At 41.3% G+C, this 25,081-nt stretch overlaps 1 protein-coding gene across 1 annotated transcript; it reads left to right on the forward strand.

Annotated features, from left to right (window-relative positions):
• The first annotated feature begins 278 nt into the window (after positions 1 to 278).
• Positions 279 to 15,067, forward strand: LOC137265989 (putative ferric-chelate reductase 1). Its single transcript, XM_067801489.1, has 16 exons — positions 279 to 313; positions 3,033 to 3,245; positions 3,846 to 3,997; positions 5,116 to 5,213; positions 5,863 to 6,058; positions 6,753 to 6,929; positions 7,203 to 7,298; positions 7,712 to 7,869; positions 8,893 to 9,008; positions 9,454 to 9,569; positions 11,097 to 11,183; positions 11,549 to 11,617; positions 12,110 to 12,209; positions 13,126 to 13,266; positions 14,139 to 14,200; positions 14,885 to 15,067. Exons 1-16 carry the CDS (start codon positions 283 to 285, stop codon positions 14,975 to 14,977), a joined length of 1,905 nt encoding a protein of 634 aa, XP_067657590.1. The 5' UTR covers positions 279 to 282; the 3' UTR covers positions 14,978 to 15,067.
• Positions 15,068 to 25,081: the final 10,014 nt, after the last annotated feature.

Genomic DNA, 25,081 nt, shown 5'->3' on the forward strand with positions numbered 1-25,081 from the left:
CAAGCGTGACTTCTTCTCAAGTAAACACACACCTAAACCGCTGGGTTCGTGACATATATTCCATTCCGTCTGTTCATGTTTCGATTGTTGACCACGTCTGAATGATCTTGGAATATATTTGACATATAGTTTATGTTGTGAAACAGAACTTTATCAGGTGATTTCAAACATTTCGAGTCAGTACCATGTGCTGTTTACATCACCATGACAACAATATTGATTTGCTGGTCGTAAGGTTTGGATGATGAAGTTTGCAGACTCACGCCATGACCGGATGTTTTAATGCGATGGAGGCTGAGGCTATATATTCAAGGTATAAAATACGACCTAGAGAAGAAGCGCCATACTTAGGTAGTATCTATGAATGACGACGATGCAATTTAATTGCTGATCGATTTCACCGCGAACGAAATACATCCGCAAGTGAGTATTACGCCTATTTTTGTAATAAGGGCGAGCTAGATTAGTTTTCATTCATGATGCTGAGAGAGCTATTGATCGATGGTGCAACATGTAGTTAGTTAACGCATCTGGAGAGCTTACAGGTGGGCATATAATGGTTACAGCGTTTGCTTGCCACACCGAATACCCGAGTGCGATTCTCCACATCGGTACACTATTGTATAGCGCATTTTTTGTGTTACTAGCTGAATTTGTTAATCACGTCCAGGAGGCACCAGCCCATTATTCAGGTACAGAGGATGATAACGCGAGTGAGTGAGTGAGTGAGTGAGTATGGTTTTACACCGTGTTTTGAGATATTCCAGCACCGTCAAGACCGGGGCACACAAAAAATGGCTTTACACATTGTACCTATTGGTCTTCGGTGTGACAAGCCAACGCTCTAACCACCTACCCGCCCCACCGCCCCAGCAGGGTAATGAATGTTTGACTGGAACGCTGATTACAAGCATGACTAAACCATACGTTGACAGTCCATGGTATAAGCATGGCCATGAAGTCTATACACGAAGTTCTTACAGAGAGTGAGTTTAGTTTTACGCCGCTTTTAGCACTTATCCCGCAATATCAAAGCGGTGGACACCAGATATGGTCTTCACACATTGTATCTGCTATCGATCCCGGGTCTTTGGCGTTACGAGCGAACACTTTCACCACCAGACTACCTCCACATCTACGGTAAGTAAAAACTTACCAGGTGCGACTTTTACTGAAACCGAATTCTCGGATTCATTCCCCATGCGTTCATGCAGTGCACAAACAACCGGACCAAGAACCAATGCACCTAAAACCCGATATGACGCGCCGCTTTATATTTAGCTTTACAGAGGTACCGAAGAATGACACAGCATGAGTACCGTCTATTATTGCTGATCGGGGTGTTCTGGCGGAATCGTTTTGAACTGTACTCGAGAGGTCAGCACTGAGGACTCAGTCGAAAGTTACTAGTTGCCTCGCCTCGTAATAGTTTGATGATATTCTGAGGTGGTGACCGAATAAATCACAAGGTTTGTTTGTTTGTTTGTTGTTTAACGCCGAACTCATCAATATTCCAACCAGTGTGTCAAACACGTGTCAACCACATCAGCAAGTCTGACCACCCAGTCCCATATGTCGCCTCTTATAAGCAGGGGTTGCTGAAGATTAACCAGATCTTCACGGGTAAAGTCACACGGTAAACTGTATCTCCCTGCGGGTGAGACTTCCAAATTATTCCCGTTTCATCCCTCTTTCAGCTTAATGTTTGATACAAAAAATGTAGGTTTTTTTATGTACATCCTCCTCGTAACTTATTTTCAAAAATTTAGTGATGATATTTTTAAGATGACTTATGCAGAATATTATCATCATTTTTTTTTAAAAGGGGCATTATTCTGTAAGGATAGTTTGTTTGACTTCCTGTACTATGAACTGGTTAAGTTGATCTTTTTTGTTTTGTGTTTATCGTTGCTTTATGGCTAGACTATGCAGACATGTATATGTAATAGCTACTGATTGCTCAGTTATTTAAAATAACAATTAACACTACGTTACCATTCAAGTCAATGTAAAAATATTTGGTTTCATATAACTTAACTGCTTGTACTAGATGACCTCTCAGTATAGATATTTCTTTTACGTTTCGGGTTGAAATTGGTCTTCAGCAGCCTGTGCTGTCTGTGAGAGTGAGTGAGTTTAGTTTTACGCCGCATTCAGCAACATTCCTGATATGTGGCGGCTGTGTAAGAGGCACCTGGAAAGATGAGAAGTCAGTCTCGTATCCCAACAGTTGAGATCCATGGACCCGATGTCAGTCACAGTATTATCTGGCCCAGACTTAATAACAGAGAGCGAGGTTAAATAAGAATACAAACGAAAAATCTAAATCAATGCAGATCTCATAAAGTTTTCAGTGAACATTAGAACAACAGAAATATCTCAGCGTGTTAAAATTAATTAATCCTTGTTAATTGGCACAGAGCACTTTCCTGGTTTCGAGGGGTGGTGGGGTAGCCCTGTGGTTAAAGCTTTAGCTCGTCACACCGATGACCCGGGTTAGATTCCCCTCATGGGTATGATGTGTGAATCCCTTTCCTCGTATCCCCACCGTGAAATTGCTGGCATATTGCTAAAAGCGGAGTAAAACTAGACTCACTCACTCCTGATTTCGTTTGCTGGACCTTGTGGAACGATGGATGTATTTTAAATTGGTGCGTGTTTCGATCTTGACCTATCATATGCCTTCTCTCCTCTCTTCATGTATTGAGGGACCCGTAAAGGTCAGGTTAGAATGTATCTTCAGTAACTCATGCTTTCCGTAAGAGGCGACTAACGGTATCGACTGATCAGGTTTGCTGACTTGATTGACTCGTCATCGGTTCCCAATAGCGCAGATCAGTGCTCATGATGTTGATCACCGGATTGTTTGGTCCAGACTCGATTATTTACAAACCGACGCCATATAGCTGGAATATTGCTGAGCGCGGAGTAAAGTCACATACTCACTCATGGATTGACGAGTTTGACCATTTAAGATAAATAAAATGTTCTTTATATCATCTGTCTGATATCTGTCTATTTGTTTATTTCAGAGATGAGAGCCTTAAGTCTTTCATCATGGCCTTGGACCATCGTCTTGTTAGTGCTGGTGTTTACACGTGAAGCACGTGCATACAGCGGCGGCGCTGGAACTGCCTCATGTGCGAGCTTAGAACCCAGCCATTCCTCTACGGCTCAGACAACGGCCTCGCCATTTGTGGTACTGACGTCTAAAACTACATACACAGCAGGGGAGACAATCCAGGGTAAGTTGGATCCCAGAGTTCTGTTCAGGATTCATAATAATGGTCAGTGTGTCAATACGTTTGTTCGAGTGAAGGGAAAATAGGTCTCATTCCTTTAAGACTCGTCTAGAATATCTCCGAGGTAGGGTCTTTCGGCTATCGGATAGTATAGTTGAGAGACTATCTAGAAAATCCACAGGATCTACGGACAGTCGGGAATTATGGTTGAGAGACAATCTAGAAAATCCACAGGATCTACGGACAGTCGGGAATTATGGTTGAGAGACAATCTAGAAAATCCACAGGATCTACGGACAGTCATCTGTTGAGAAACGGAAAGGATAGTTAGGTTGGGACATTGTTGAACTGTCCGTAAAACGTTTTGTGTATCTTGGGTAGGATTATTAGGTACACCGAGCGTGTATTGCTCTGCACCGCATGTAGGACAAGTCCAGCAATACCAGTGAGACCAGACATCGTCTTCACACGCTGTACACATGAAGAATGAATACCAGGGTGTGACCAGTGAACGCATTATCCACTGGGCTACCCAGCCGCTCCTATAGTACACACCATGGTTAAAAATGAAACATTACCGTTAACACTGAAATGTCCTCACAGTGACACTGGAGGGGCGATGTGGGGAGCAGTTTAAAGGGTTCCTGATTCAAGCTCGACGGGCAGACCCAGTAGCAGACAATGATGAGCTGATTGGAGAATTCACCTCCGTCGACGCTTCAACTTCCCAGAAACGATGCAACAACGGCGATGCTGTAAGCTATAAACTATTTATCTTCATTCCGAATTTTCTGTTTCCTCAAAATCCTTATTATTTTTTTCTTATATTTGTCGGAATTAACCCAATATGGCTAAGAAACAATGCCCAAAGTACTTGAACCTGTAAGATTCCCGAACATTCTCATTCGGAACAGCTTAACTCACTTCCATATCTCAATAAAGGACGGGAACGGGAAATTCCGAATGGTAAAAATAATACCCGCTCCCTCGCTCTTACTGCAAGCACTCTGTCGTGTGTCCGAAGTTCGAAGCCTTCGCTTCTGAAAGAGGCCTTCAGCAACCCATGTTTGACATGAAAGGCGACTATGATTGTCGTATGAGGCGACTAACGGGATCGGGCTCGCTGACTTGGTTGACACATGTCATCGGTTCCCAGTTGCTCAGATTGGTGCTCATGATTGATCACAGGGTTGGCTGGTCCCGACTCGATTATTTACAGACGGACGCCATATAGCTGGAATAATGCTGAGTGCGGCGTAAAATTAAACTCACTCACTCTGAAAGCGCTTTTGAACAGCAATTAGAAGTGAGATCCACACAGGCGAGAATTTATGGATATCAGCTGATATTCTGAGGTAGCATATTCTTCATCAGGTGAATGAACGACAAGGAAACAAACAGCTGCTGAAGAGTCATGCACGCGCACACTCAAAGTAAAGACTTTTCAAGTGAACACAAAACGATTTTCAGAATCTCCCCGGCGGTTTAGTAAAGCCGATTCGGTAAATTCAATGACATGAATCGCAAATAAAGTTGTTATGCATAAAATGTGTCATATATTCATGTTCCTACGACTTCAAATGCCTTCCAAAGGCGACATGAATCGTGATCAAAATAAAACATTGATGCATATTGTTAAGGGTTTTTGATTAGTAAACTTCATCAAAGGAATGGCAGCACATACAGCTATCTTAACTCAAACATTTCCTACTTAAAATGTATGGAGCAGCCAACTTGGATTCACTGGACCACTGCGCAGGCTTTGTCTAGGCCCAGTTTTACACAGCATACACGACTGGTGACTTTGTCGTCCAGAGGGGCAACAAAACAGAATGTATGTATGTTAGAATGAGAACGATCTTCTGTCTTACAGACACTGCGTGGGTTGACACATATCAACGGCAACCTCAAATCAACTTTGACTTTACAATGGACGGCCCCAACTCCAGCGACAGGGCACATCATCTTCAGGTGAGAGGGAAGGGGGGAGGGAGGGAGAGAGTGCTGTTCAGCGCCGTCTCTATTGCAGCGGGTTTAAATAATGGATCTGGTAAACCAGGTACACAAAACAAAAGCACCGACCGATGCTGTTGGACAGTGAGTGAGTGACTTGAGTTTTACGCCGCTTTTAGCAATATTCCGGCAATATCACGGCGGGGGACACCAAACATGGACTTCACACATTGCGTCCTTGTTGGGAATTGAATCCGGGCCTTTGGTGTGGCGAGCGAACGTTTTGACCACTAGGCTACCCCTGGGGTAATTATAAGTTGCTGAGCTGCCCCCAGGTCCTCAAACTGTCCCCATGGTCTGCTGGATAGAGAGTCTGCCTGAAGTGTGGAAGGTTCTAGGTTCGATCCCTCGGCCTCGTCCAGCCAAAGACGTTAGAGGACGTTCCTTGTTGTTACCATGTCTGATGCTCGACAATAACGGGATTAATATTTTTCAGCTTGTGTTATTATGATTACAGGTCACTCCATTGCTAATCACTCTGTAGGACAACTTATGCAAATGAGAATAGAGCATAACCGACCGAGTAATTTTTTCCCAACGCGGTGATTTTTCGCAGCTTGGTTAGAATGTTCCTGGTCATTTGTACCTGTAAATCACTTCTCTTTAGAACGACGTTTGTGAAGACTCAATTAGTCTACTGGGTCGGGGTGACCTCAGCCGTTCTGACTGATGCTACGGCAGCTGGGCTCAGCGTCTCCGAAGCGTCACTGATGACGTCGACAATAGCACCTTGCACTTCAACAACGGGAGCGACCACGGAGTCTACAGCGACCTCATCTACGACCTCTTCGGCACCTTCCGCGGTGTGTAAATTGCAGAATGTGTATATTTTATCTGCTACATATCAAATATGGTTTGGTGGTACTCGCTGTTTCAGTCCAAAGTATCCGTTTGAAGCATTATATTTGCACAAGATTTGTTTTGCATCGAAGAAGCATTCATAACTACTTTTCACTGACCTGAAGTGTTCCGATTTAATGGCCTTGAAGAATGTCGTACATTTTACCCGTAATGTTACACATGATGTAACCTATTTGCTAACGGCGGCTAGGTAGCCTTATGGTTAAAGCGTCCGCTCGTCACGGATGAAGATCCGGGTTTGATTCCTCATATGTGTGAAGTCCACTTCTGTGTTTTCTGTCGTGACTTTGCTGGAATATTGCTGAAAGCGGTTACAACCACTTCATTGCCATACAACCACTCATGTATTTATAGAATTTGAAATAAATAACCGTGACTTTGTAATTATTGGGACTCATTTCCTCATGATTTACGAACGTACACACCGCTTTCTGGTTACTATCGCTTGCGTGTAAATCATAACGTTATCTTCATTCATACCCTCATTCACACCATCGTGAACCCAGTCTCGGGTTAGATTTCCGAGAAGGATGCAATTAGTGACGTCCATTTCGTGAGTCCCTCGCCTTGATGTTTTGCGTTTGGACAATGTACAAACGGCGTAAAATCAAACTCACTCTCTCTTTTTGCTTTTAGGGCATATCACGTGACCCAGAGTGCGGAAAAACAAAAGGGTGTTTCGACAACTGCGACACTGGCTGCACATTCACGGTCACGTGGGCTACAGAGGGGAGCAACCTCAGGTTCCAGTTCAAGTCTCTCTCATCGGGGAACTCGTACTTTTCTCTTGGATTTTCCAATGACAAGTCTATGGTAGTTATCCTGAGTTGTGGTTATCAAAATATGAAAAATGTTAAATCGCTTTAGCAGAATTTCTCTGTGAAATATCACGCCAGGTATATGTTATGTATAAGAACAAACCGTGTTGAATGTACAATTCAAAATTTTGTAAGCTATCCTTTGTAAGCAAATTTTTTAATGTGTATTTGCCCGGCTTCAACGGCACATACAAGTATTTGGTACCTCTTTATTAAAAAATGTCAATACATTTCTGCTTTCATTCATTTTATTATTTTTTTCTTGTAGGGGGATGACAGTGTCGCCGAATGTGTCGTCTTTGGCGGAGTTGTCAAGGCGTTCCAGTCTTTCAACGCCGGCTACTCCAATTCAAGACTAACCAATGTCAGTACCTATTTTATTATCACAATTGGGAAAGAATTTTCCAACATCACTTTTCCAAATACTTGTAAAACATGTTTTATGATATTCGATAAAGACAATTTTCTTAATGCTGATTACAGACTTTCATATAGGTAATATAATGAGAGTGAAAATTCCGAAAGCGATGAGCGGACAAATGTGGTCAAGGTCTAAGAGAACTCCTTGGTCCTCTGGTTGATAGAGCATCTGCACAGCGTTTCCGTGGTTTGAATCCCGATCCCGGGTCGCGTTGTATCCAAATACTTTAAACGATTGCTAAAGAGTAGCCGTACATGCACACATAGGATACTTAATCATAAATTGCGACTGTAAACTTCACTTAAACCCCCAATGTACCCGACATAGACTTTGTGACAGTGTTGTACATATTTCAGCCGGAAGCTGGTATCAGCGACGTCACTGGTTCAGTCAACAACGGTGTATTCGAATGCAGCTTCCTCCGCGAGACTGGGGGCACGCCAGATCCTAATTCCTTCAACCTCACTCAGAACTACATCCTGTTTGCGGCACAAGGTGTGGCGAACGCCGGTAGGTCAGCTTACCGCCATCGCTTCCCTTCTCCATCTATTTCACCCATTACCCATTCACGTTTCCATTGCAACCACCCTGCAGAATCCGGAAGAGAATGGGACTACACCATCATCGCTATTGAGTGAACATAGATCAAGTTGATAGTGGACTGCCTCTGGTTTTATGATTGTATGATGACCTCGAGATAGATTATCCATGTTTTGTCAATTTTTAATACACAGTGCCATTTAATAAGTGGTCAGATGGAACATATGTTATATTTGTGATTACACTTTTCTAGTACAGTAACGATTCTTGTACTTTCGTTGTATTGAGTCAAATCCGGGATTCGAACCCTCACCTTCAGAGTCAGTTTCAACATAGTTTCGGACATGGATGGCCGAATAATTGCGCCGCATTTCACCATGAATAGTTGCGTCCCTTAGGCGTCTAATGCCCTGCATTGCCGTGGTGCTAACACGCCTGATTATGTTTTGTTGTTTAGCGAACTAAAGTGCCCCCCCCCCCCCCCCCCCCCACCCCCCCCCCCCCCCCTGTATTTGTTTGGACGTACTTTACTGTGCACGAAGTCACTCCGTGAGTGAGTGAGTGAGTGAGTGAGTGAGTGAGTTGTCAGTATTCCAGCAGTGTCACATCCTGGACTCCAGAAATGGGTTTAAACCACTGTTGCGTCATGAGTGTATGATAACTCGACACTTTGTCTTTATTTCGTGGAAATGCCGTTAATGACGTCATGCAATATTAAACGCTGTGTGTACTTAATACAGTTTGTATTTTATTTATTTGTCATGTGGATGCAGAAAGAGTGACGTTGTACAGCGTCATATACATGGATATACAATACCGCAGCCATATTACGAGGTGAAACCAAGACCAGATACATGTATTAAACATTCCAGTCATTGGGAATCGAACCCGCGTCTCCCATGTGTCGGACTAACAATGTAACCCTGTACGAGGTGGTAATCCACTGAACAGGTGCCTCGGGTGTGTTACATATTATTAACATTAATTTTTATTTCAGGTTTTTCAAAAGCAAACACGGCGATCTTCCGATTGTGTCTTCTGTTGTGATTGACCTTCAGTCGAATTCAGTCAATGGGGCGATAACTCTTGAATTTGTTCTCGTCAAGGCTCATGGTGAGTTATACCTCAGATTCTGATAATGCAATTCTCACACGTTTAATTTCATTGCGAACAATAAATTTACATTTTATATTAAATATTTTGATCAACAAGTCTCCTTGCGACAGATATCAAAATGGGTGCATGCATATTCAATGAAGATCGACAGGTCCACTTCTGACAGAGACACCAACACGTTGGTTGGTTGTTGGTTAATGTCGCACTCAGCAATTTTCAGCTACATGTATATGGCGACGGTCTGTAAATAAATCGAGCCTGGGCCAGACAATCCGGTGATCTACGGCATGAGCATCGATCTACGCCATTGGGATACGATGACATGTATCAACCAAGTCAGCAAGTCTGACCACCTGATCCCGTCAGTCACCTCTTAACCTCGGATCTTCACGGCTCGACATCAAAACGATTATAATTCACGACGTGATATTCTGATTTTCAGGCAGCCTGATGGCCGTTGCCTGGCTACTGCTGTCCAGCGTGGGAATGGTCATTGCAAGATACTATAAGCTCATGTGGCCGGACAAAACCGTCGGCGGAGCCAACATATGGTTTCAGGTAACCGTCACAGGATCACTGTTTCAGAACCTGGTGCAATGTATTTCCACTTTGGCGATTTCAGCTTCTGTTTTAAACAAATGGATACGAGCAACATGAAAATGTATGAACGCAATTATGAGTTTTGTTAATGACAGAAATGACTGGACACTTACACTAATGAACATAAGCCTGTTGTTTCTCTGGAGAAAGATAATATCATATATATAATTCAGACGGAATTCCAAATGCTTTTTGGTATAATGGGTACGTAATAATCAAATACTTTGAGTGCCAGTCGTGTCAAGGACATAAACGTTTTCTCTAAAAGGAACACTATGCCAGATTTTATTAATTTGGAATTGAATGATTCCTAATGTTTTTAGGTTATAATGAATATGTGATTATGAAATACAAAGTGACTCAATTGTGTCAAGGATATAAAAGTTTTTGGTTTGAAATTTCCATTAGTTTCTACGACTGTGTAACCAGCAACAAGGGTATTGCGTGCGCTGAAGCTGTCAAGGAGATGCTCTGTCGGGCGAATGGCTACAACTACAGCATGCACCACAACCACCAGGGTGGCGATCCTGGTTGCCCCAAGGTTGTTAGGCTCATTCTACACTCTAAAGCAGAAACGTGCATGTAGTGTTAGCATAGTGAAATACACCTGTTCAATATTGCATTTACGTCTTCATTCTGAAGGATGTTTTAATGGGAGTAAATAAACATGTCTGTCTATCAGAATTAAGGTGTGCAAACAAGAACACGAAAACAGTATTAGTGCTCTAGCGTGCAGAGGAAATTACCCACAGGCATTAATGCATACACTGAGTTTCATTTCGTTTTGAGTGATATTCCAGTGGGGACACTGCAGGGGACACTTGAAATGGGCTTCACACATTGTATCCATGTAGGGAATAGAACCCGGGTCTCGGCATGACGAGCGAACGCTTTAACCGCTTCCCCAACGGCCGTAACATATAGAGGATGTAATGACAACAAGAGGTAGAAACCCTTTTTGAGATTATGTTTTATTGTTATTATGAAGCTCTTTAAGAATGATAGTTTCTTCCGTTTCATATTTGCGCCTCATGTCAAAAGACTAACATAAATAAATACTGAGAGATATTCTGGAAGCGATTTTCCCCATATATTTCATTTTGAGTCAGTCTTTTCTGAACTGAAGCGGGATTGCACAGTGTTCACACGAAAATCCACTCATGGTGGTTCAGCATGGCGCTCTGTTTACCACACAACGATGGTGGTGACTGTGGTGGTGACGACGACAACGATGAGTGAGTGAGTTTAGCTTTACCCCGCATTAACAATATTTAAGCAATATCACGGCACTGGACACCGGAAATTGGTTTTACACAGTGTAGCGATGTAGGGAATCGAACCCCGGTCTTCGGTTTGAAGAGCAAACGCTTTAACCACAAAACGGCCATAACGGTGATGATGACGATGACGACGATGATGATGACGTTGCTGCTAATGATGTTGATGATGACGATGGTGATGATGAGAGTCAACATTTGTTCACAGGTTCACCGTGCTTGTATGTCCGGCACCCTGTTGCTCACAATCATCGCTTTCGTACTGATCTTTGTGGAGGTTGAAGGTTATACCGAGGTAACATGCCATGCCATATTTCGTTTATCCCATATCCCATACATACTGTCATTGGCACAATTACTTCTTTGACCAATGTGTTATGATGATGACGTTGACGGCAATGATGATGACGTTGACGGCAATGATGATGACGTTGACGGCAATGATGATGACATTACACGACAACACATGCAACTAGAAACGTTAATATTTCATTACTCCTTACGCCATCTGTTATTGGAAAGAATCTCAATTCCACCCATATCAATCTACTTTTATTTGACGTTGTGAGCTCATTTGGGAAGTAAAAGTGAATAGCTGGGAAGGTATGAACAAAGTGACGATAGTTTAATTGTACACAAATTAACCCCCTTCCTTCACAGGCTGAAGAAACATCCCAGAAAGCGCATCCTATACTTGGCATAATAGTCACAGCTCTGGTCGTGCTAAATGTGAGTATATTACATTGTTTAACATGGTAACTATCCGGACCATCATTAATTCAAGCATGCTAACCAACTTCCTCACATTTTAGCCTGCTAGTGTTGTAACTAACACTAAAGATTGTACCTCCTACCTTATCGATACCCATGTTACAACTGGTCTTCAGCAACCATGTTTGTCATAAGAGGGTACTAAAGGGATCAGTTGGTCAGGATCGCTGACTTGGTTGCCACATGTCATCCCAGACCCGTAGATCGATGCTCATGCTGTCGATCACTTGATTATCTTGTCCAGACTCGATTATTTACAAAGAGCTGGAATATTGCTGAGTGCGGCGTCAAACAAGAACCAAAAACAAGAATAAAGGACAATAATTTGCTTGATTCCTATTATGCATGTTGTGATTGGCGTTACATTTGGTCATTTATCGTTTTGATTCCTGTGAGCTGTAAGTGATGCAGTAGAAGTGCAATCAGGAGGACTTTGTTGCGTATTTTCAGCCCCTTATGGCCCTACTGAGACCCGGACTAAGATCAGAAAGAAGAGAAATATTCAACTGGGCTCATTACCTAGTTGGCAAAGGCGCTTTCATTCTTGCAGGTTTGTATAGCTGTTTACAGTAATCGTATGATGACAGTTTAACAAACCACCTTTCAATATTAACTGCCGCGGTGTCTACATGCGCACGTGTGTGTGCGCGTGTGTGTGTGACGTGTGTCTTCTTCCACTTTGAATTTTGTAAACGGGTGGTTAATGGACCCCATTTCCACAAACATTCGGGCCTTGTCACCCATATTTCATTTGTGTAGGTCAATAACTGGGGCCGTTTTAATCCCTGAGTTGACGCTTAAACGATACGCTCCAGGCGGCCCCTTTTTTCTCCAGCAGCCGTTCATTATTTGTCCAGCTGTTCAAGAATTAAGTGACCATTTCACAATGACTATAAATCACAAGCTGACTGGAAGTGAAACAGTGTCCAATTTAGCAGAACAGCCCGTTCACAGAAAAAGTAGCATCTTAATTTTCAAAGATCGCCATGGAAACATCCGTGTGATTATTTTAAAACCATATCAGATGATATTTTGTTAGATTAGATTGTTTGTTTGTTGTCTAAGGCCTCATTCAGCAATATTTCAGTAATATGGTAGCTGTCTGTAAATAATCGAGTCTTGACCAGTGATCAACATCATGAGCATCGTTTACGCAATTTTGGATACGATTACATTTGTCAACTATGTCAGCGAGTCTGACCATCCGATCCCCGTTTGTCGCCTCCAACGACAAGCATGGGTTGCTGAAGACCAATTCTACCCCGGATCTTCACATGTACCAATAATTCAGTCCCCTCACGACACAGACGGCGAGACAGCTGGAATATTGCAAAGCTCTCACTCACTCACTCACTCACTCATCATTCACTCACTCACTCACTCTCAAAGCAAATGCCACAACAACATACAGTTGCGAATGCGGGAGAGCGTCAAGGCTATCCTGGTATTTTTTGTTGTTGTTGCAGCGGTGACTATACTTTTCGGTATGAGGATGACCAAGGCCAACGCCCCCGACTACATGCGCTTCATCCTCGCCGGTTTCCTCGTTTGGCAGGTGCTCGTCGAGGGCAGTCTGGAGATCATTAAGTGCATATCAGAAAACAAGGGTAAGTGTGGTCATGTCATTTTCCCTTAATGCATACTTCAATGTATTTCAATGTACTTTCAATGTACGACTGTCGAAATTAGGAGATATATGGGGTTGAATCAATGTTGGTACAATAGTAATGGTGAGTGAGTGATTGAGTTTAGTTTTACGCCGCACTCAACAATATTCCGGCTATATTGTCGGCGGTCTGTAAATAATCGAGTCTGGACCAGACAATCCACTGATCAACAACATGAGTATCGATCAGTTGGGAACCGATGACATGTGTCAACCAAGTCAGCGAGCCTGACCACCCGATCCCGTTAGTCGCCTCTTACGACAAGCATAGTCGCCTTTTATGACAAGCATGGGATGCTGAAGGCCTATTCTCAATAATAATGGATGCTTTGAGAATGCATCACCACATGGATTACATTCAAAGCAAAGCTGTTAGTTCAGTTATCCCCTTGTTAGGTGACTGGAGTATGACATGAAAATTTCAGGTTTACAATTTTCAGTCAGTAGTGTGTGATCATGCACAGATGCAAGAAAAGTATTGCAAACAAAGGTCTACGGTGATTTATCGACCTGCCTGAAAAAAGTCAAGATTCATAATGACACCCCATGCACGTGTAGGGAGGTCCCACGTTGTTCACGTGATTCTCATGCATTTTGTTTGCGTGTGGTGATAACGTGAAATGATGCTGCATTCACAAGATGAATGTCATTGTAACGTTCCTCAATGGGTTTTCTTTCTACCAGACTTTAAACTTCAGCTTCTCCTACTTTTTTGAAGAGTATATTTTACCGCGTTTTGCATGCGCTTCATTCAGCAATGTAGCAAACAGTGAGCCCCATTGCCTTGTTCATATATGAACGTTTCTTCGACAGAAAAGGAAAGGGTAAACACCACGAGCCTTACGATAGCTCAGGATGGTCCATCAAAGCCACAGGTGAGCTATCATCGTCAGTAGTATCTTGTGTGTGTAATTGATTGTTTGTTTAACGCCGCATATCAGCAACACTTGTGCTATATGACAGCGGTCTTTACATTATCGATGTTGGACCAATCCAGTGATCAACAATATGAGCATCGTTCTAACTGGGATACAATAACACGTGTCAACCACGTCAGTGAGTCTGACTACCCAATCCCTTTAGTTGCCTCATACGACAAGCGTAGGTTAATGAAGATCATTCTAAACCGATGGTCATTGGCCTTGTGTGCATGTAGGCTTCCTCCTTATCTACAGAGCCAAATCCCATTGGAAGAAAATAGTAACAAACTATTTATGATAACAATAAACTGTTACGTAAAGAGGCATGAAACAAAATGACAAAATGAACATTTTTAGGTATAATTTATAGGTACACCAGTCTGTAATAATCACGGGCGGTAGTGTCGCCTAGTGGTTAAAGCGTTCGCTCTTCTCACGGAAGAGGCGAGTTCGATTCCCCACATGGGTAAAATGCGTGAAGCCATTTCTGGTGTCCCCGCCGTGATACTGCTGGAATATTGTTAAAAGCGGTGAGGTTTAGTTTAGTTTTCGTTTTACGCCTCAGTCAGCTATATTCCAGCGGTAAAAGCGGCGTGAAAGGTAACTCTCACTCACTGATAATGACAATCTTTGTTTCAGCATGCTACAAAGATGCTCGTCATACTGTGTGCTCACATTTGCGTGGCCTCAGCCTTTGCGTTTGCCATGGTTGGACTGTTGGTATCTGTTTGAAGACCTGGATCACCCAGGAAGACCTGTAGGCTCGCACAAACTGCTTACTGTACTGTGAGACCTCGACTCGGAGTCAAGCGGAGTGCCTTAGACGACTCATGGAAACTTATTCTTAATATACATAATCTTGAATTATGACACTGGAAGATATTTATATTTTCTACTCGCCTGTACATTTTTGTAAACATATAGATATATGTATATTGATTCTCACGTTATTGTGAATTTAGATGTCTATATATCAAGACATACACACCATCATCACCCGTGCCTCATTCCAGCCCATTTCTGGTGCCCCGCGCCGTAATAATGCTGGGCTTTTGCTAAGCGCGGTATAAAGCCACACTCCCTCAGTCTCTTTGGTACTTAAGATTAACCATAACAGGAAGTCACCGGTGAACGAATGCAACTTTACTGATGTCACCACCGATGTGAGCTACGTAAGGTCTAGCTGTTAACAGAGGTTCACCACAAAGGTGTCTACTTCGAGGCTGCCATACGTTCGACACATCGGTATTAGTATCTCGGTAATATAGTTTTAAATCTACTGTGCTATATATACGCGGTTCGGTTTAATAAATATGCGTTTTGGCAATAGTCTTGTTTGTTCATTTGCGAGCGTGGGTGTCAGTCGTCAGGACGGTACGAACCAGAAAAATATATAGTACAGTCCGTTTGATTCCATTTGAGACCGATGAATTGCTCGCTAACACAAAATCTAATAATTGCAACAAAACATTTTGACCAACTCTGATGATGTGTCTCATAATTCTGGACACCCGAATGAAAAAGTTGTTTAACAAACGATCATCATTTTCTTGTCACCTTTCGCTATTTTGTCCGAATCGGTGTCGCTGTCGTCAGAGTCTACCCTGATGACGACTGGCTTGACATCCCAAACCGGAAATGTCCTGAAAGCGGAGTGTTTGGATTAATGAACCAATGGCATCAGCCTAAACACCAACACGTGTACAGAATGTGTTAGTTGAACAAAACAGGTTAAGATGCCTTGAGAGATGTACATATCCCATGCCACATCTAACAAACGTTGAAAGTGAACGAGCAGTTGCCCTGCTCCAGACAGTATAGGTATCGGCTGTGCTATGAGATGCACGCAGAGGACAAACAACGGCTGTGTCATTTGCGCAAGGCTGCATGAAAAAATAAACGTTCCACGGGCACATTCTTTTTTATAGTGACGACGGTAGGACATTTTAAAAAAATTTTGATAAAGAAATAAAGTGACGAGGGAGGAACATATTTTTATTTATTTTTTTCTTTCAGAAACATATCTTGGAAAGTTTAGCATTGTTGTTAACGAGTTGTAGATTCAGTCACACTCGTTCATACAGACACTTATTCTAATTGACCAATGGATGATCGGGACGCGGCAAAGTCAAAATTATTTATTTAATTATCTTTACATAGCAATAAAACATTGTTAGATCTACCCGCACAAATAAAAGTGACGAGCCGATGCCCGAGAAATAGTTTACTTTCGTATGTAGCCTCATCGTTTTGCGACAGCGACGTCAACCAGTTACGGACTCTTTAGGAGTCACTTAACGGCCCAGACCATACGGAACCGTTGCAACGCAGCCCGTCTTCATGCCCGACGTCCTGAAGTTGTGTGGGTTCTGACAAGGTAAGCCGCAATGAACGTCTACGCTGGGCTCAAATGCTCATGCAGACACAGGCAAACTGTAGCGCAAATGGGGTTGAGCAGCGTCGAGAAAATGACCAGTCTTCTTATATGCGAGCGACGTGAGCAAAGGTTGGCAACGCACTTCCCTCGCTTTGGTTCAAGAATATGTTTTGAACGTTTGCGATGGCTAAAAGTCTTGCAAAATCAGAGTAGTGACCTCATGGGGGTGGAGAGGGTTTGGAGATTATACGTGCGCTTTCTTACATAATGCGCGGCTCAGAGAAAGCTGCAATACAGATAAGATGGCTGCGAAATGGTAATGTCATATTAGTCATAACCAAGTGACCTCATCGTGCTGCTGTTGAAGGTGGAGGGTGCACCTAGCGCACATTAATGCCTAATCCTGTTTTAAAGTACATTCATTTGGTCTATAGAGCAGACTTATCAACTAGTAACACACGTTTACTATGTGGGTCTGTTTAGAACATAAACTAACACGCATTATTTTGGATCGAGAGTGGCAACATGCGAAGATGTCAGGCGGTAATGCGTCATCGAAGGAAGCGTCCATATAATCATCATTCGGCGCTCTTCTGCTGAAACAAACTAGGCTTTCGCGTAGATGACATACTTATTTGACAGTGTATGGGTTTAGTTCTACTCAGCAATATTCCAGCAATATGGCGGCAGCCTGTAAATAATCGAGTCTGAACCAGACAATCAAGTGATCAACGACATAATTATCGATCTTCGCTATATTGTTACGGTGTCATCAAGCCTGACCACCCGACTCCTTAGTCACCTCTTACGACAAGCAGGGGTTACTGAAGACCCAGATCTTCACGGGGAAGTGCAAGAGACCGGTGCAACTGCCTCACATGTTACATATTTAGATCTAAGCAAGAATTATATTGTATGTTACACCAAACTCCAAAACAAACGTTACCCTCCTTCCGTAATGGCGGAGGTACCTATCTTCAGCTGGCGTTGTGATGCGTGGACACCCGCTTCTTGGTCTGTATACAGTGACCCCAGTCTCCATGTAGCTCTCTGTAAATCTTATAACCCTGATACGTTAGCATCCGAGGACGTTGGAAACTGTATTGCATGTTGACCCCATCTGCATCATCCCAGTGGCGGGGTAGCCTAATGGTTAAAGCGTCCGCTCGTCACGCCGAAGACCCGGGTTCGATTCCCCACATGGGTACAATGTGTGAAGCCCATTTTCTGGTGTCCCCCGCCGTGATATTGCTGGAATATTGCTAAAAAGCTCCGTAAAACTAAACTCACTCACTCACTCATCCCAATGACTCTTTCTGTCAGACTCTGTTCAGCTGGCATACTTTCCGTACTTCTGTATCATATCATGCATTCTGGTCTTTAAGCCCTATAGATCATTCTATACGTGAAATGGATGCAAATACTCCTTGAATAACGCTACTTTTTGGCGACTGATTTTGCTACGTGTAAAGATAACATTGAAAAATGTTATTTTGCAAGCAATAATATTAGAAAACACTATTTCAGATGTTCCTAAACACTTTTTAGAAATATGAAACACACGTTTTCCTTCTTTTGACATATGCAAATCAGGAACTGTTTTAAAAGACTGAAATCATAGGAATGATTCGTTTACAATTATACACACGCTACAACAGTTGATTCTTCTTTTAATAGTTGAAAATGGTGACTTTAAATGGTTTATCTTAGTCTCAAACTAGATTTTGTTCGAATTTAGTTTCCTACACTTGACGCTTTATCAAAATGTCCGAAACTGTTTGCCTGCTAACTTTGTTCTTAAGTGCAAGGCCGAGGAACTGCATCAAACGTTTATCAGTTGACTTTCGGTTCAAGAGTTAATTCTGACAAATTGTGACACGGCAGTTAATTTATAATAACACCTAATCTCTGTACTGCACAGTAAGTGCCTTTCTTTGTTGACAGTTTTGTCCGTTATCATTTAGCTATTCAGATAATCATCAGAAGTCAGGAAATTTATATCATTTGTTAAAATATTCGTTAAAGTTTTATGGCGGAGAGTAAAGGCGAAAGGAAAAACTGTTCGAGACTGTACTGTGCTTTTTCGCCACTTTTAGCAATATCTCACCTAGTACGATGACAGACATAATACTCATGTTCGGAATCGAACTCAGGTCTTCAGCTTGGCGGGCGAACGTTTAAACCACCGGACTAACCCACCCTCCAACTACTGGGTGGAATAATCTACAAACCATTACCAACAGCTCCACCCACAAGGACACCGAGACGTTCAGGCTTAAGCACCTGAAAGAGGAACATCCGCCACCTGGTCTGTTCCAATCTTCCGGTTGGAGCTGAAACACAGAAAGGATTTTTTTAAAACGAATCTTGAATTTTACACCAGAAGACATTCCATAAAATTATTCACAAGAACAAAAACAAACAAAGCCTTGAATTCAGCTGCATGAATATAACTGTAACACGTCACAATTTAATTCTGGACTCACAAAAGTCCAGAAACTCTCAGCACTGTGGCCACTCTCGCACAAGCGATTTCGCAAAATTAAACAGGCAGCTGTTATGTATGTGTGCTAAGGATGAAAAAATGAAAAAAATTTTTTTCGAAAACTCAAAATTTAAACTCGCTCGCCCATGGGCACGCCCATGGGCGAACAGTGGCCAATGGGTAGGCCCATGGGCAGGCCCATGGGCGAAAGTGTTTCATTTCATCCAGAATGAATGTTTTGGAGGTTGTAAATGAATGAAAAAATGTTAATAAGTATCATGACACAAATTTCAGCTTGTTGTGACTTGACTCTGCTAACTGACAGCGATTTTGAAAAATCTCGCCCATGGGTGAAAAACATATTGGCCCATGGACGAGAATAATTAATTTCATTGAACCTACATGGTTTTTTTTCCAGGCTGTGCAGTTTTTCAATAAATGAACGTGTATTTATTATTGTCTTGACACGAGATTAAGCTTATTTTGACTTAATTCGGCTAATTAAGAGTGATTTTTCAAAAAGACTCGCCCATGGGCGAAAACCATTTGGCCCATGGGTGAGAATATTTACTTTTACTCAAAATACACCTTTTCCCATGTTTTGGAGGTTGTGAATGGATGAAAGTATGTTCATAAGTATCATGTCACAAAATTCAACTCATTTTGAATTAATTCCGTTAATTTAGAGCTATTTAACAAAATCTCAACCATGGGTGAAAAACATTTTGGCCCATGGGCGAGAATATTTCCTTTTACCCCAAACACATCTTTTCCAATATTTGGAGGATGTAAATGAATAAAAGTACATTTATGAGTATCATGACAGAAATTTCAACTCACTTTGACTTAATTCCTCTAAATGAGAGCAATTTTGAAAACTCTCGCCCATGGGAGAAAGACATTTTGGCCCATGGGCGAGAATATTTGCCGTTACTCAAAATACATCTTTTCCTGTGGTTTGGAGATGTAAATGAATGAGGATATATATATATGAGTATCATGGCACAAAATCCAACTCATTGTGACTTAATTCTGCTTATTGAGACCGATTTTCAAAAACATCTCGCCCATGGGCGAAAAACATTGGGCCCATGAGCGAAAATCTTTCCTTTTCACTCCAAATACATCTTTCCTAATGTTTTGGAGGATGTAAATGTATGAAAGTGCCGTTGTGAGTATCATGACACAAAATTCAACTGATTTTGACTTAATTTTGCGACTTTAGGAAGATTTTTTTAAAATATGCCAGAATAATCACTTTTACTCAAAATACATCTTTTCCCGTGTTTTGGATTTTGTAAATGAATGAGGATATATTTGTAAGTATCATGGCACAAAATTCAACTCATTTTGACTTAATTCTGCTAATTTGTAACAAGTATAGGATCTGGATTTCCACTTAAATTTTCATAGTTTTTTTTTTATTGTCTTGGGGGTTGTAAATTTATGAATGAAAGTGTGTTTATAAGTATCACGACAAAAAAAATGAAATCATTCCGGTCTTAATTCGACTAATCTCTCTCGTGGACGAAAATATATTCGTTTGCTCGTTTTCTTTATTTTGCAAACATATGGTTTAAAAATAGATGAAATTCTAATGAAAATTCAGTTTAATTTCGTGAGTTTAGTTTTATGTCGCACTCAGCAATATCCCAGCAATATGGCGGCGGCAATCCAGTGATCAACAGTGTGAGCATCTACCTGCACAATTGGGAACTGATGACATGTGTCAGCAAAAGTCAGCGAGCCTGACCACCCGATCCCGTTAGTCACCTCTTACGACAGGCATAGTCGCCTTTTATGGCAAGCATGGGTTGTTGAGGCCCTCTTCTACTCCAGATCTTCACGGGTCCCGAACACAGAGCTTTACTTCCAGCAACATATACAATACACTTAGAATACTAAGCCTTGAGATTCTTTTGAATTTAGGTATTCTATAAATATACCAAAATTCAACCTATATCTATGAAGCTGAAGTTATTTGTGAAAGCCCTAATCAAGAGTGACCAAACTCCAGTGACTATGCTGGGATACATTAATAAACGGTGTTGTGAGATCTTTAAACTGTATTGAAATATGTCTTGTCAATTCCACTGACATTCGCCAAATGTATCTACCTAGTAGTTTTAAGTGTACCTACCTTGGTAGGTCACTCGCTTGTTTTCTTTACCATTTGTACTAATTAGTATGCGCCTCCTCATGCTCCAATGCACACAGTGACCTGATTCGTCTCCATCGCAACTTAGGCTGCGTTTAACAGTACTTCAGCCAGTTTACTGTATCAGTCGAAATCTTACAATGAATGAATGAATGAATGAATGAATGAAGAGCAAGAAGTATATGTGAATGAATGAGAAAGATATAATAAAAGAAAGAAGTACATATGTGAATGAATGAAAGAATAAATGATACATCACGGCCATCCCTTCCAAAACATGCTAAAGAACGCAAAACTATCGTTAGATCACATGTGTTAACATCAGCTTGTTATTGTCTCCATGGTCAGGCGTAACAATTGTCAGACAGGTTAAAACAACAAACTATCTGGTTGACTGCACAGCTACCTGTTGACGTAGTATACCCACAACACCTACTTTTCCTGCGTAACCTTCATCTACATCACCACCCTTAATATATTGAGCAGAGAGCACAGAAGGCCCTATAGCTGTAACCACTGAACCGTGGCGTCTCTCTGCTCCCAAGTTCCCAAGTGGGGGTGTCCTTTTCTACCTATTCCATTGATCTTTAAAACATCTAACACGCTCAACGCATGCATTTTTTTACTCAAATGTGATGTTATACATATCATAAGAGTATTTTTTATGTGTTAGTCAGTTGATAAATTATTATTTCATGATACATATATGTACAATATTTTGCTTCGATTCTGTAACTACCCGCATTATGACATTGAGACCATTCTGATTTATCTAGTAAAATACGATTGTATAGTTTTGAGTTTGAATCTTGGCATATTTTACCGGTTTGCCACTTTTGCACTCTACCTATTTAAAGGGGGCGTGCATATTTTGGTGGTTTTTAGTATTCCATCTATTCATTTGGATTTATTAATTTATTTGTTTTTGTTTTGTTTTTTACAGCTAGTGGGCCTGTTAGTCTGCTTTGATAACTGTAAATTTATTCTGACGTTTGACGAGCGGAACATGAAGTGTTGTTATCATGTATGTTATGTAATTATATTATTGGTATGGAGCGGCATTGATATGTATGTTTATGCTTGACAATCCAGTCCCGATTACTTGAGGAGATTAGTTTAAACTATACATTAACGTATCCATACTATTAATGTGTAATCATTATATCGGGCTATGAGGAATACGTAATGTAATCAAGATTGACTTTGCGTTTACTTTTCTATTTTTTAAATAAATTTTCACTATTTTTGCTACACAGATTTACTTTGGCTTCCGTGATTGTTGTCTCTAAGTATTTTAGAAATTATGTTGTTGAGATAACTGGAACTGTTGATCTGCAGTCTTTCAAAATTCATTTTCACGAGATATATTCTCCCTTTTTACCAGTTCTCAGAATGAACATATAGCTGTTTACACAAAGGTATCTTCCCGTAAAATAAGTAGGACGAAACGTGAAGCATAGCAGCGCATTTGCCATAACTGAAGTTGTTAAAATGATCCTGAAAACTGTCATTTTCAACATTCACCTTGCAAGCAATTTTACCAAGAAACTAAATAACTCATTACTACTGGAAGGAGTGAACTGAAAGCCCATTTTAACTGAAGTCACTGATTGAACTCGCTAACATCGATTCACTTACATTCTGGTACACGTGTCTTATTTCGTTTCCTGAGGACACACATTTTACTTTTTTATAGAAAAGCCGTGTCTAATCCCATAAATCAACACCGTTGTCACTACACCAAACGATTTTGACCTCGACCCAAAACAAAGGTTTAACTTACAGGACTACCTGTAAGATATTCCTTTCTTGATAACGAGTTTAACAGCTACGCCGAAATGCTGCTTACCTTATAAGAAGTTGTATATCCATAGAACTTTCGTATTTTTTTCCAAATGATCATGACCTGAACAGATATTACTTTGTCAGAGACTTCATGAGTGATTTTCAAGTTCTAATCCACACACTGATTTCCACTTTTTCATCATTTTGACTTTTATCTCAGTTTGTTGAGTATCTCAGCATAACTCGCAAAGACAATGGAAACTGAGCGGAACGATGACGCTTTCTGTTTCTTCCGCGTTCACTTACGTAATTTCCGCAAAGCGCCTACGACAATTTGCACCGAAAAAGTCATGTCTCGTCCGCTGGTCTTGTTTATTGGAGTATAACAGCTGCCGCTTTCATGTGTATTTTACTTGTCATTTACAAAATTCATCCATGGATCACATTAGGTCATTAGGAGACACCAGCTTTGAAATGAACAGGTGTTCGTGAGTGTATATGGATGAAAAAGACTGATTGCGCAAGACGCGCAGCCAAATATCTCACATTCAAAGGAAATCTCGAATTGATTGTTCTATAAGGCGTCGAGCTGACCGGTTGGTTTTGGTGTTGTGTATAAACCTCCTTTGCAAGAACTTTGTCAAGCATACCTGCTTTGTCCTTTTGCAAGACCTGCACATATTAGTCTTTGAAAGACATTGACATTTATGTGCAGGTGCTCTGGAAAACCTTGTCCGGCACGATATTCCTTCCAATTTAGTTATTGTGTGCATGCTGCATTTCAATTTTGGAAATGTGCTTAAAACATATTTTGATTCTCAAAAAATGTGGTTCGTTTAGCAAGCAAAATATTGCTTTGATTAACACTTCACCAGTACTATACAATATTACAGAATACACAAAACCGGATACACAAAAACGACAAATTATAGCATTGTGATTAGGGGTATATGGGGTTATAGGAGTCCCTTTTTATTCACCGAGACAAGTCCTACACGCCCTGGTGGGGTGTGGATTCGGGGAGGGGATAGCGGAGGAGATGACCAAGACACACGTACTCCATACGCTATCATGGTCTTCCTTACTGCTTGAAGATCGACCTTTTCTCACTGTGGTCTATGATGACTTCGGTGAACGGAAAAGAACTTATTCACTGTGAAAACCAGAAAATAGTTGATCCGTCCACGATTTTATCATAAAACACAAAGCTTGATTTTTTAAATTTTTTAACAGGAAACTAATTAACTTGTCAAAAACCTTCTCACAAATGTTCAGTGTTTCTACAAAGAGCTAGTCAGACACAACAAACCATAATTCTATTTTTCATGTTTACTTATATGAAAGATGTATTTGATGTAATGATATGTATGCATATGTTATTATATGATAGTTCATATGGATGACGACACATGCTTCATTTATATTTTGTATTAAATGCTGTATGGGTGAGGTACTGTAAGCTTGTTCACCAGTCCCTATCAGAGTTACAAAACATACAAAAATACAACAACATGGAGATGTGTGGAGAAAATAGAGACATATGGAGAACAGCAATGTCATAACTGAACAGAAATCATTCCCTCTATTGGTGAAGGCCGTGTGGGATTAGTTAAACAAAGAAATCTAGTCGACCATGCCTCCTAATCCTCTTACTCCTTAAACAAACGACTTGCCTGGGCTGTCTAAAATTGAATTGAAATTTTTGTAAATTCGAGGTCTCGGGTAATACGTAAGGAGGTAATCAGGTGTCAACACTATGGCGTTCGACGCTCCGGACATGAAGGAAAACCAAATACGTTATAAAGTACAGTAATGTGGTCACTATGAGCGAGGCAGACAGTCTGATGAGCACAGCTCATTACGGAAATCTCTTGTCTTTGGAGCTGCTCGTTGAGACGCTGAAGCCTTCTGTCAAGTTCTTCTTTATTCTTTATTGTGGCCACTGTCTCACAATATGCAGTTTACATTGCTCACAGACCCTCGATTCACGATGACGCCAACTTTCTCGACTACTGTTCGTGCGACGACTAT

The sequence above is a fragment of the Haliotis asinina genome, chromosome 15 (assembly GCF_037392515.1).
Source record: "Haliotis asinina isolate JCU_RB_2024 chromosome 15, JCU_Hal_asi_v2, whole genome shotgun sequence".
NCBI lineage: Eukaryota > Metazoa > Mollusca > Gastropoda > Lepetellida > Haliotidae > Haliotis > Haliotis asinina.

Bases quoted from the DNA above. Each gene is read 5' to 3' on its own strand.
- LOC137265989 (XM_067801489.1), top strand. From the start codon at position 283: ATGCGATGGAGGCTGAGGCTATATATTCAAG. The intron at 5,214-5,862 runs GTGAGAGGGAAG...ACTTCTCTTTAG, and splicing joins ACAGGGCACATCATCTTCAG to AACGACGTTTGTGAAGACTC. The intron at 14,201-14,884 runs GTGAGCTATCAT...TCTTTGTTTCAG, and splicing joins ATGGTCCATCAAAGCCACAG to CATGCTACAAAGATGCTCGT.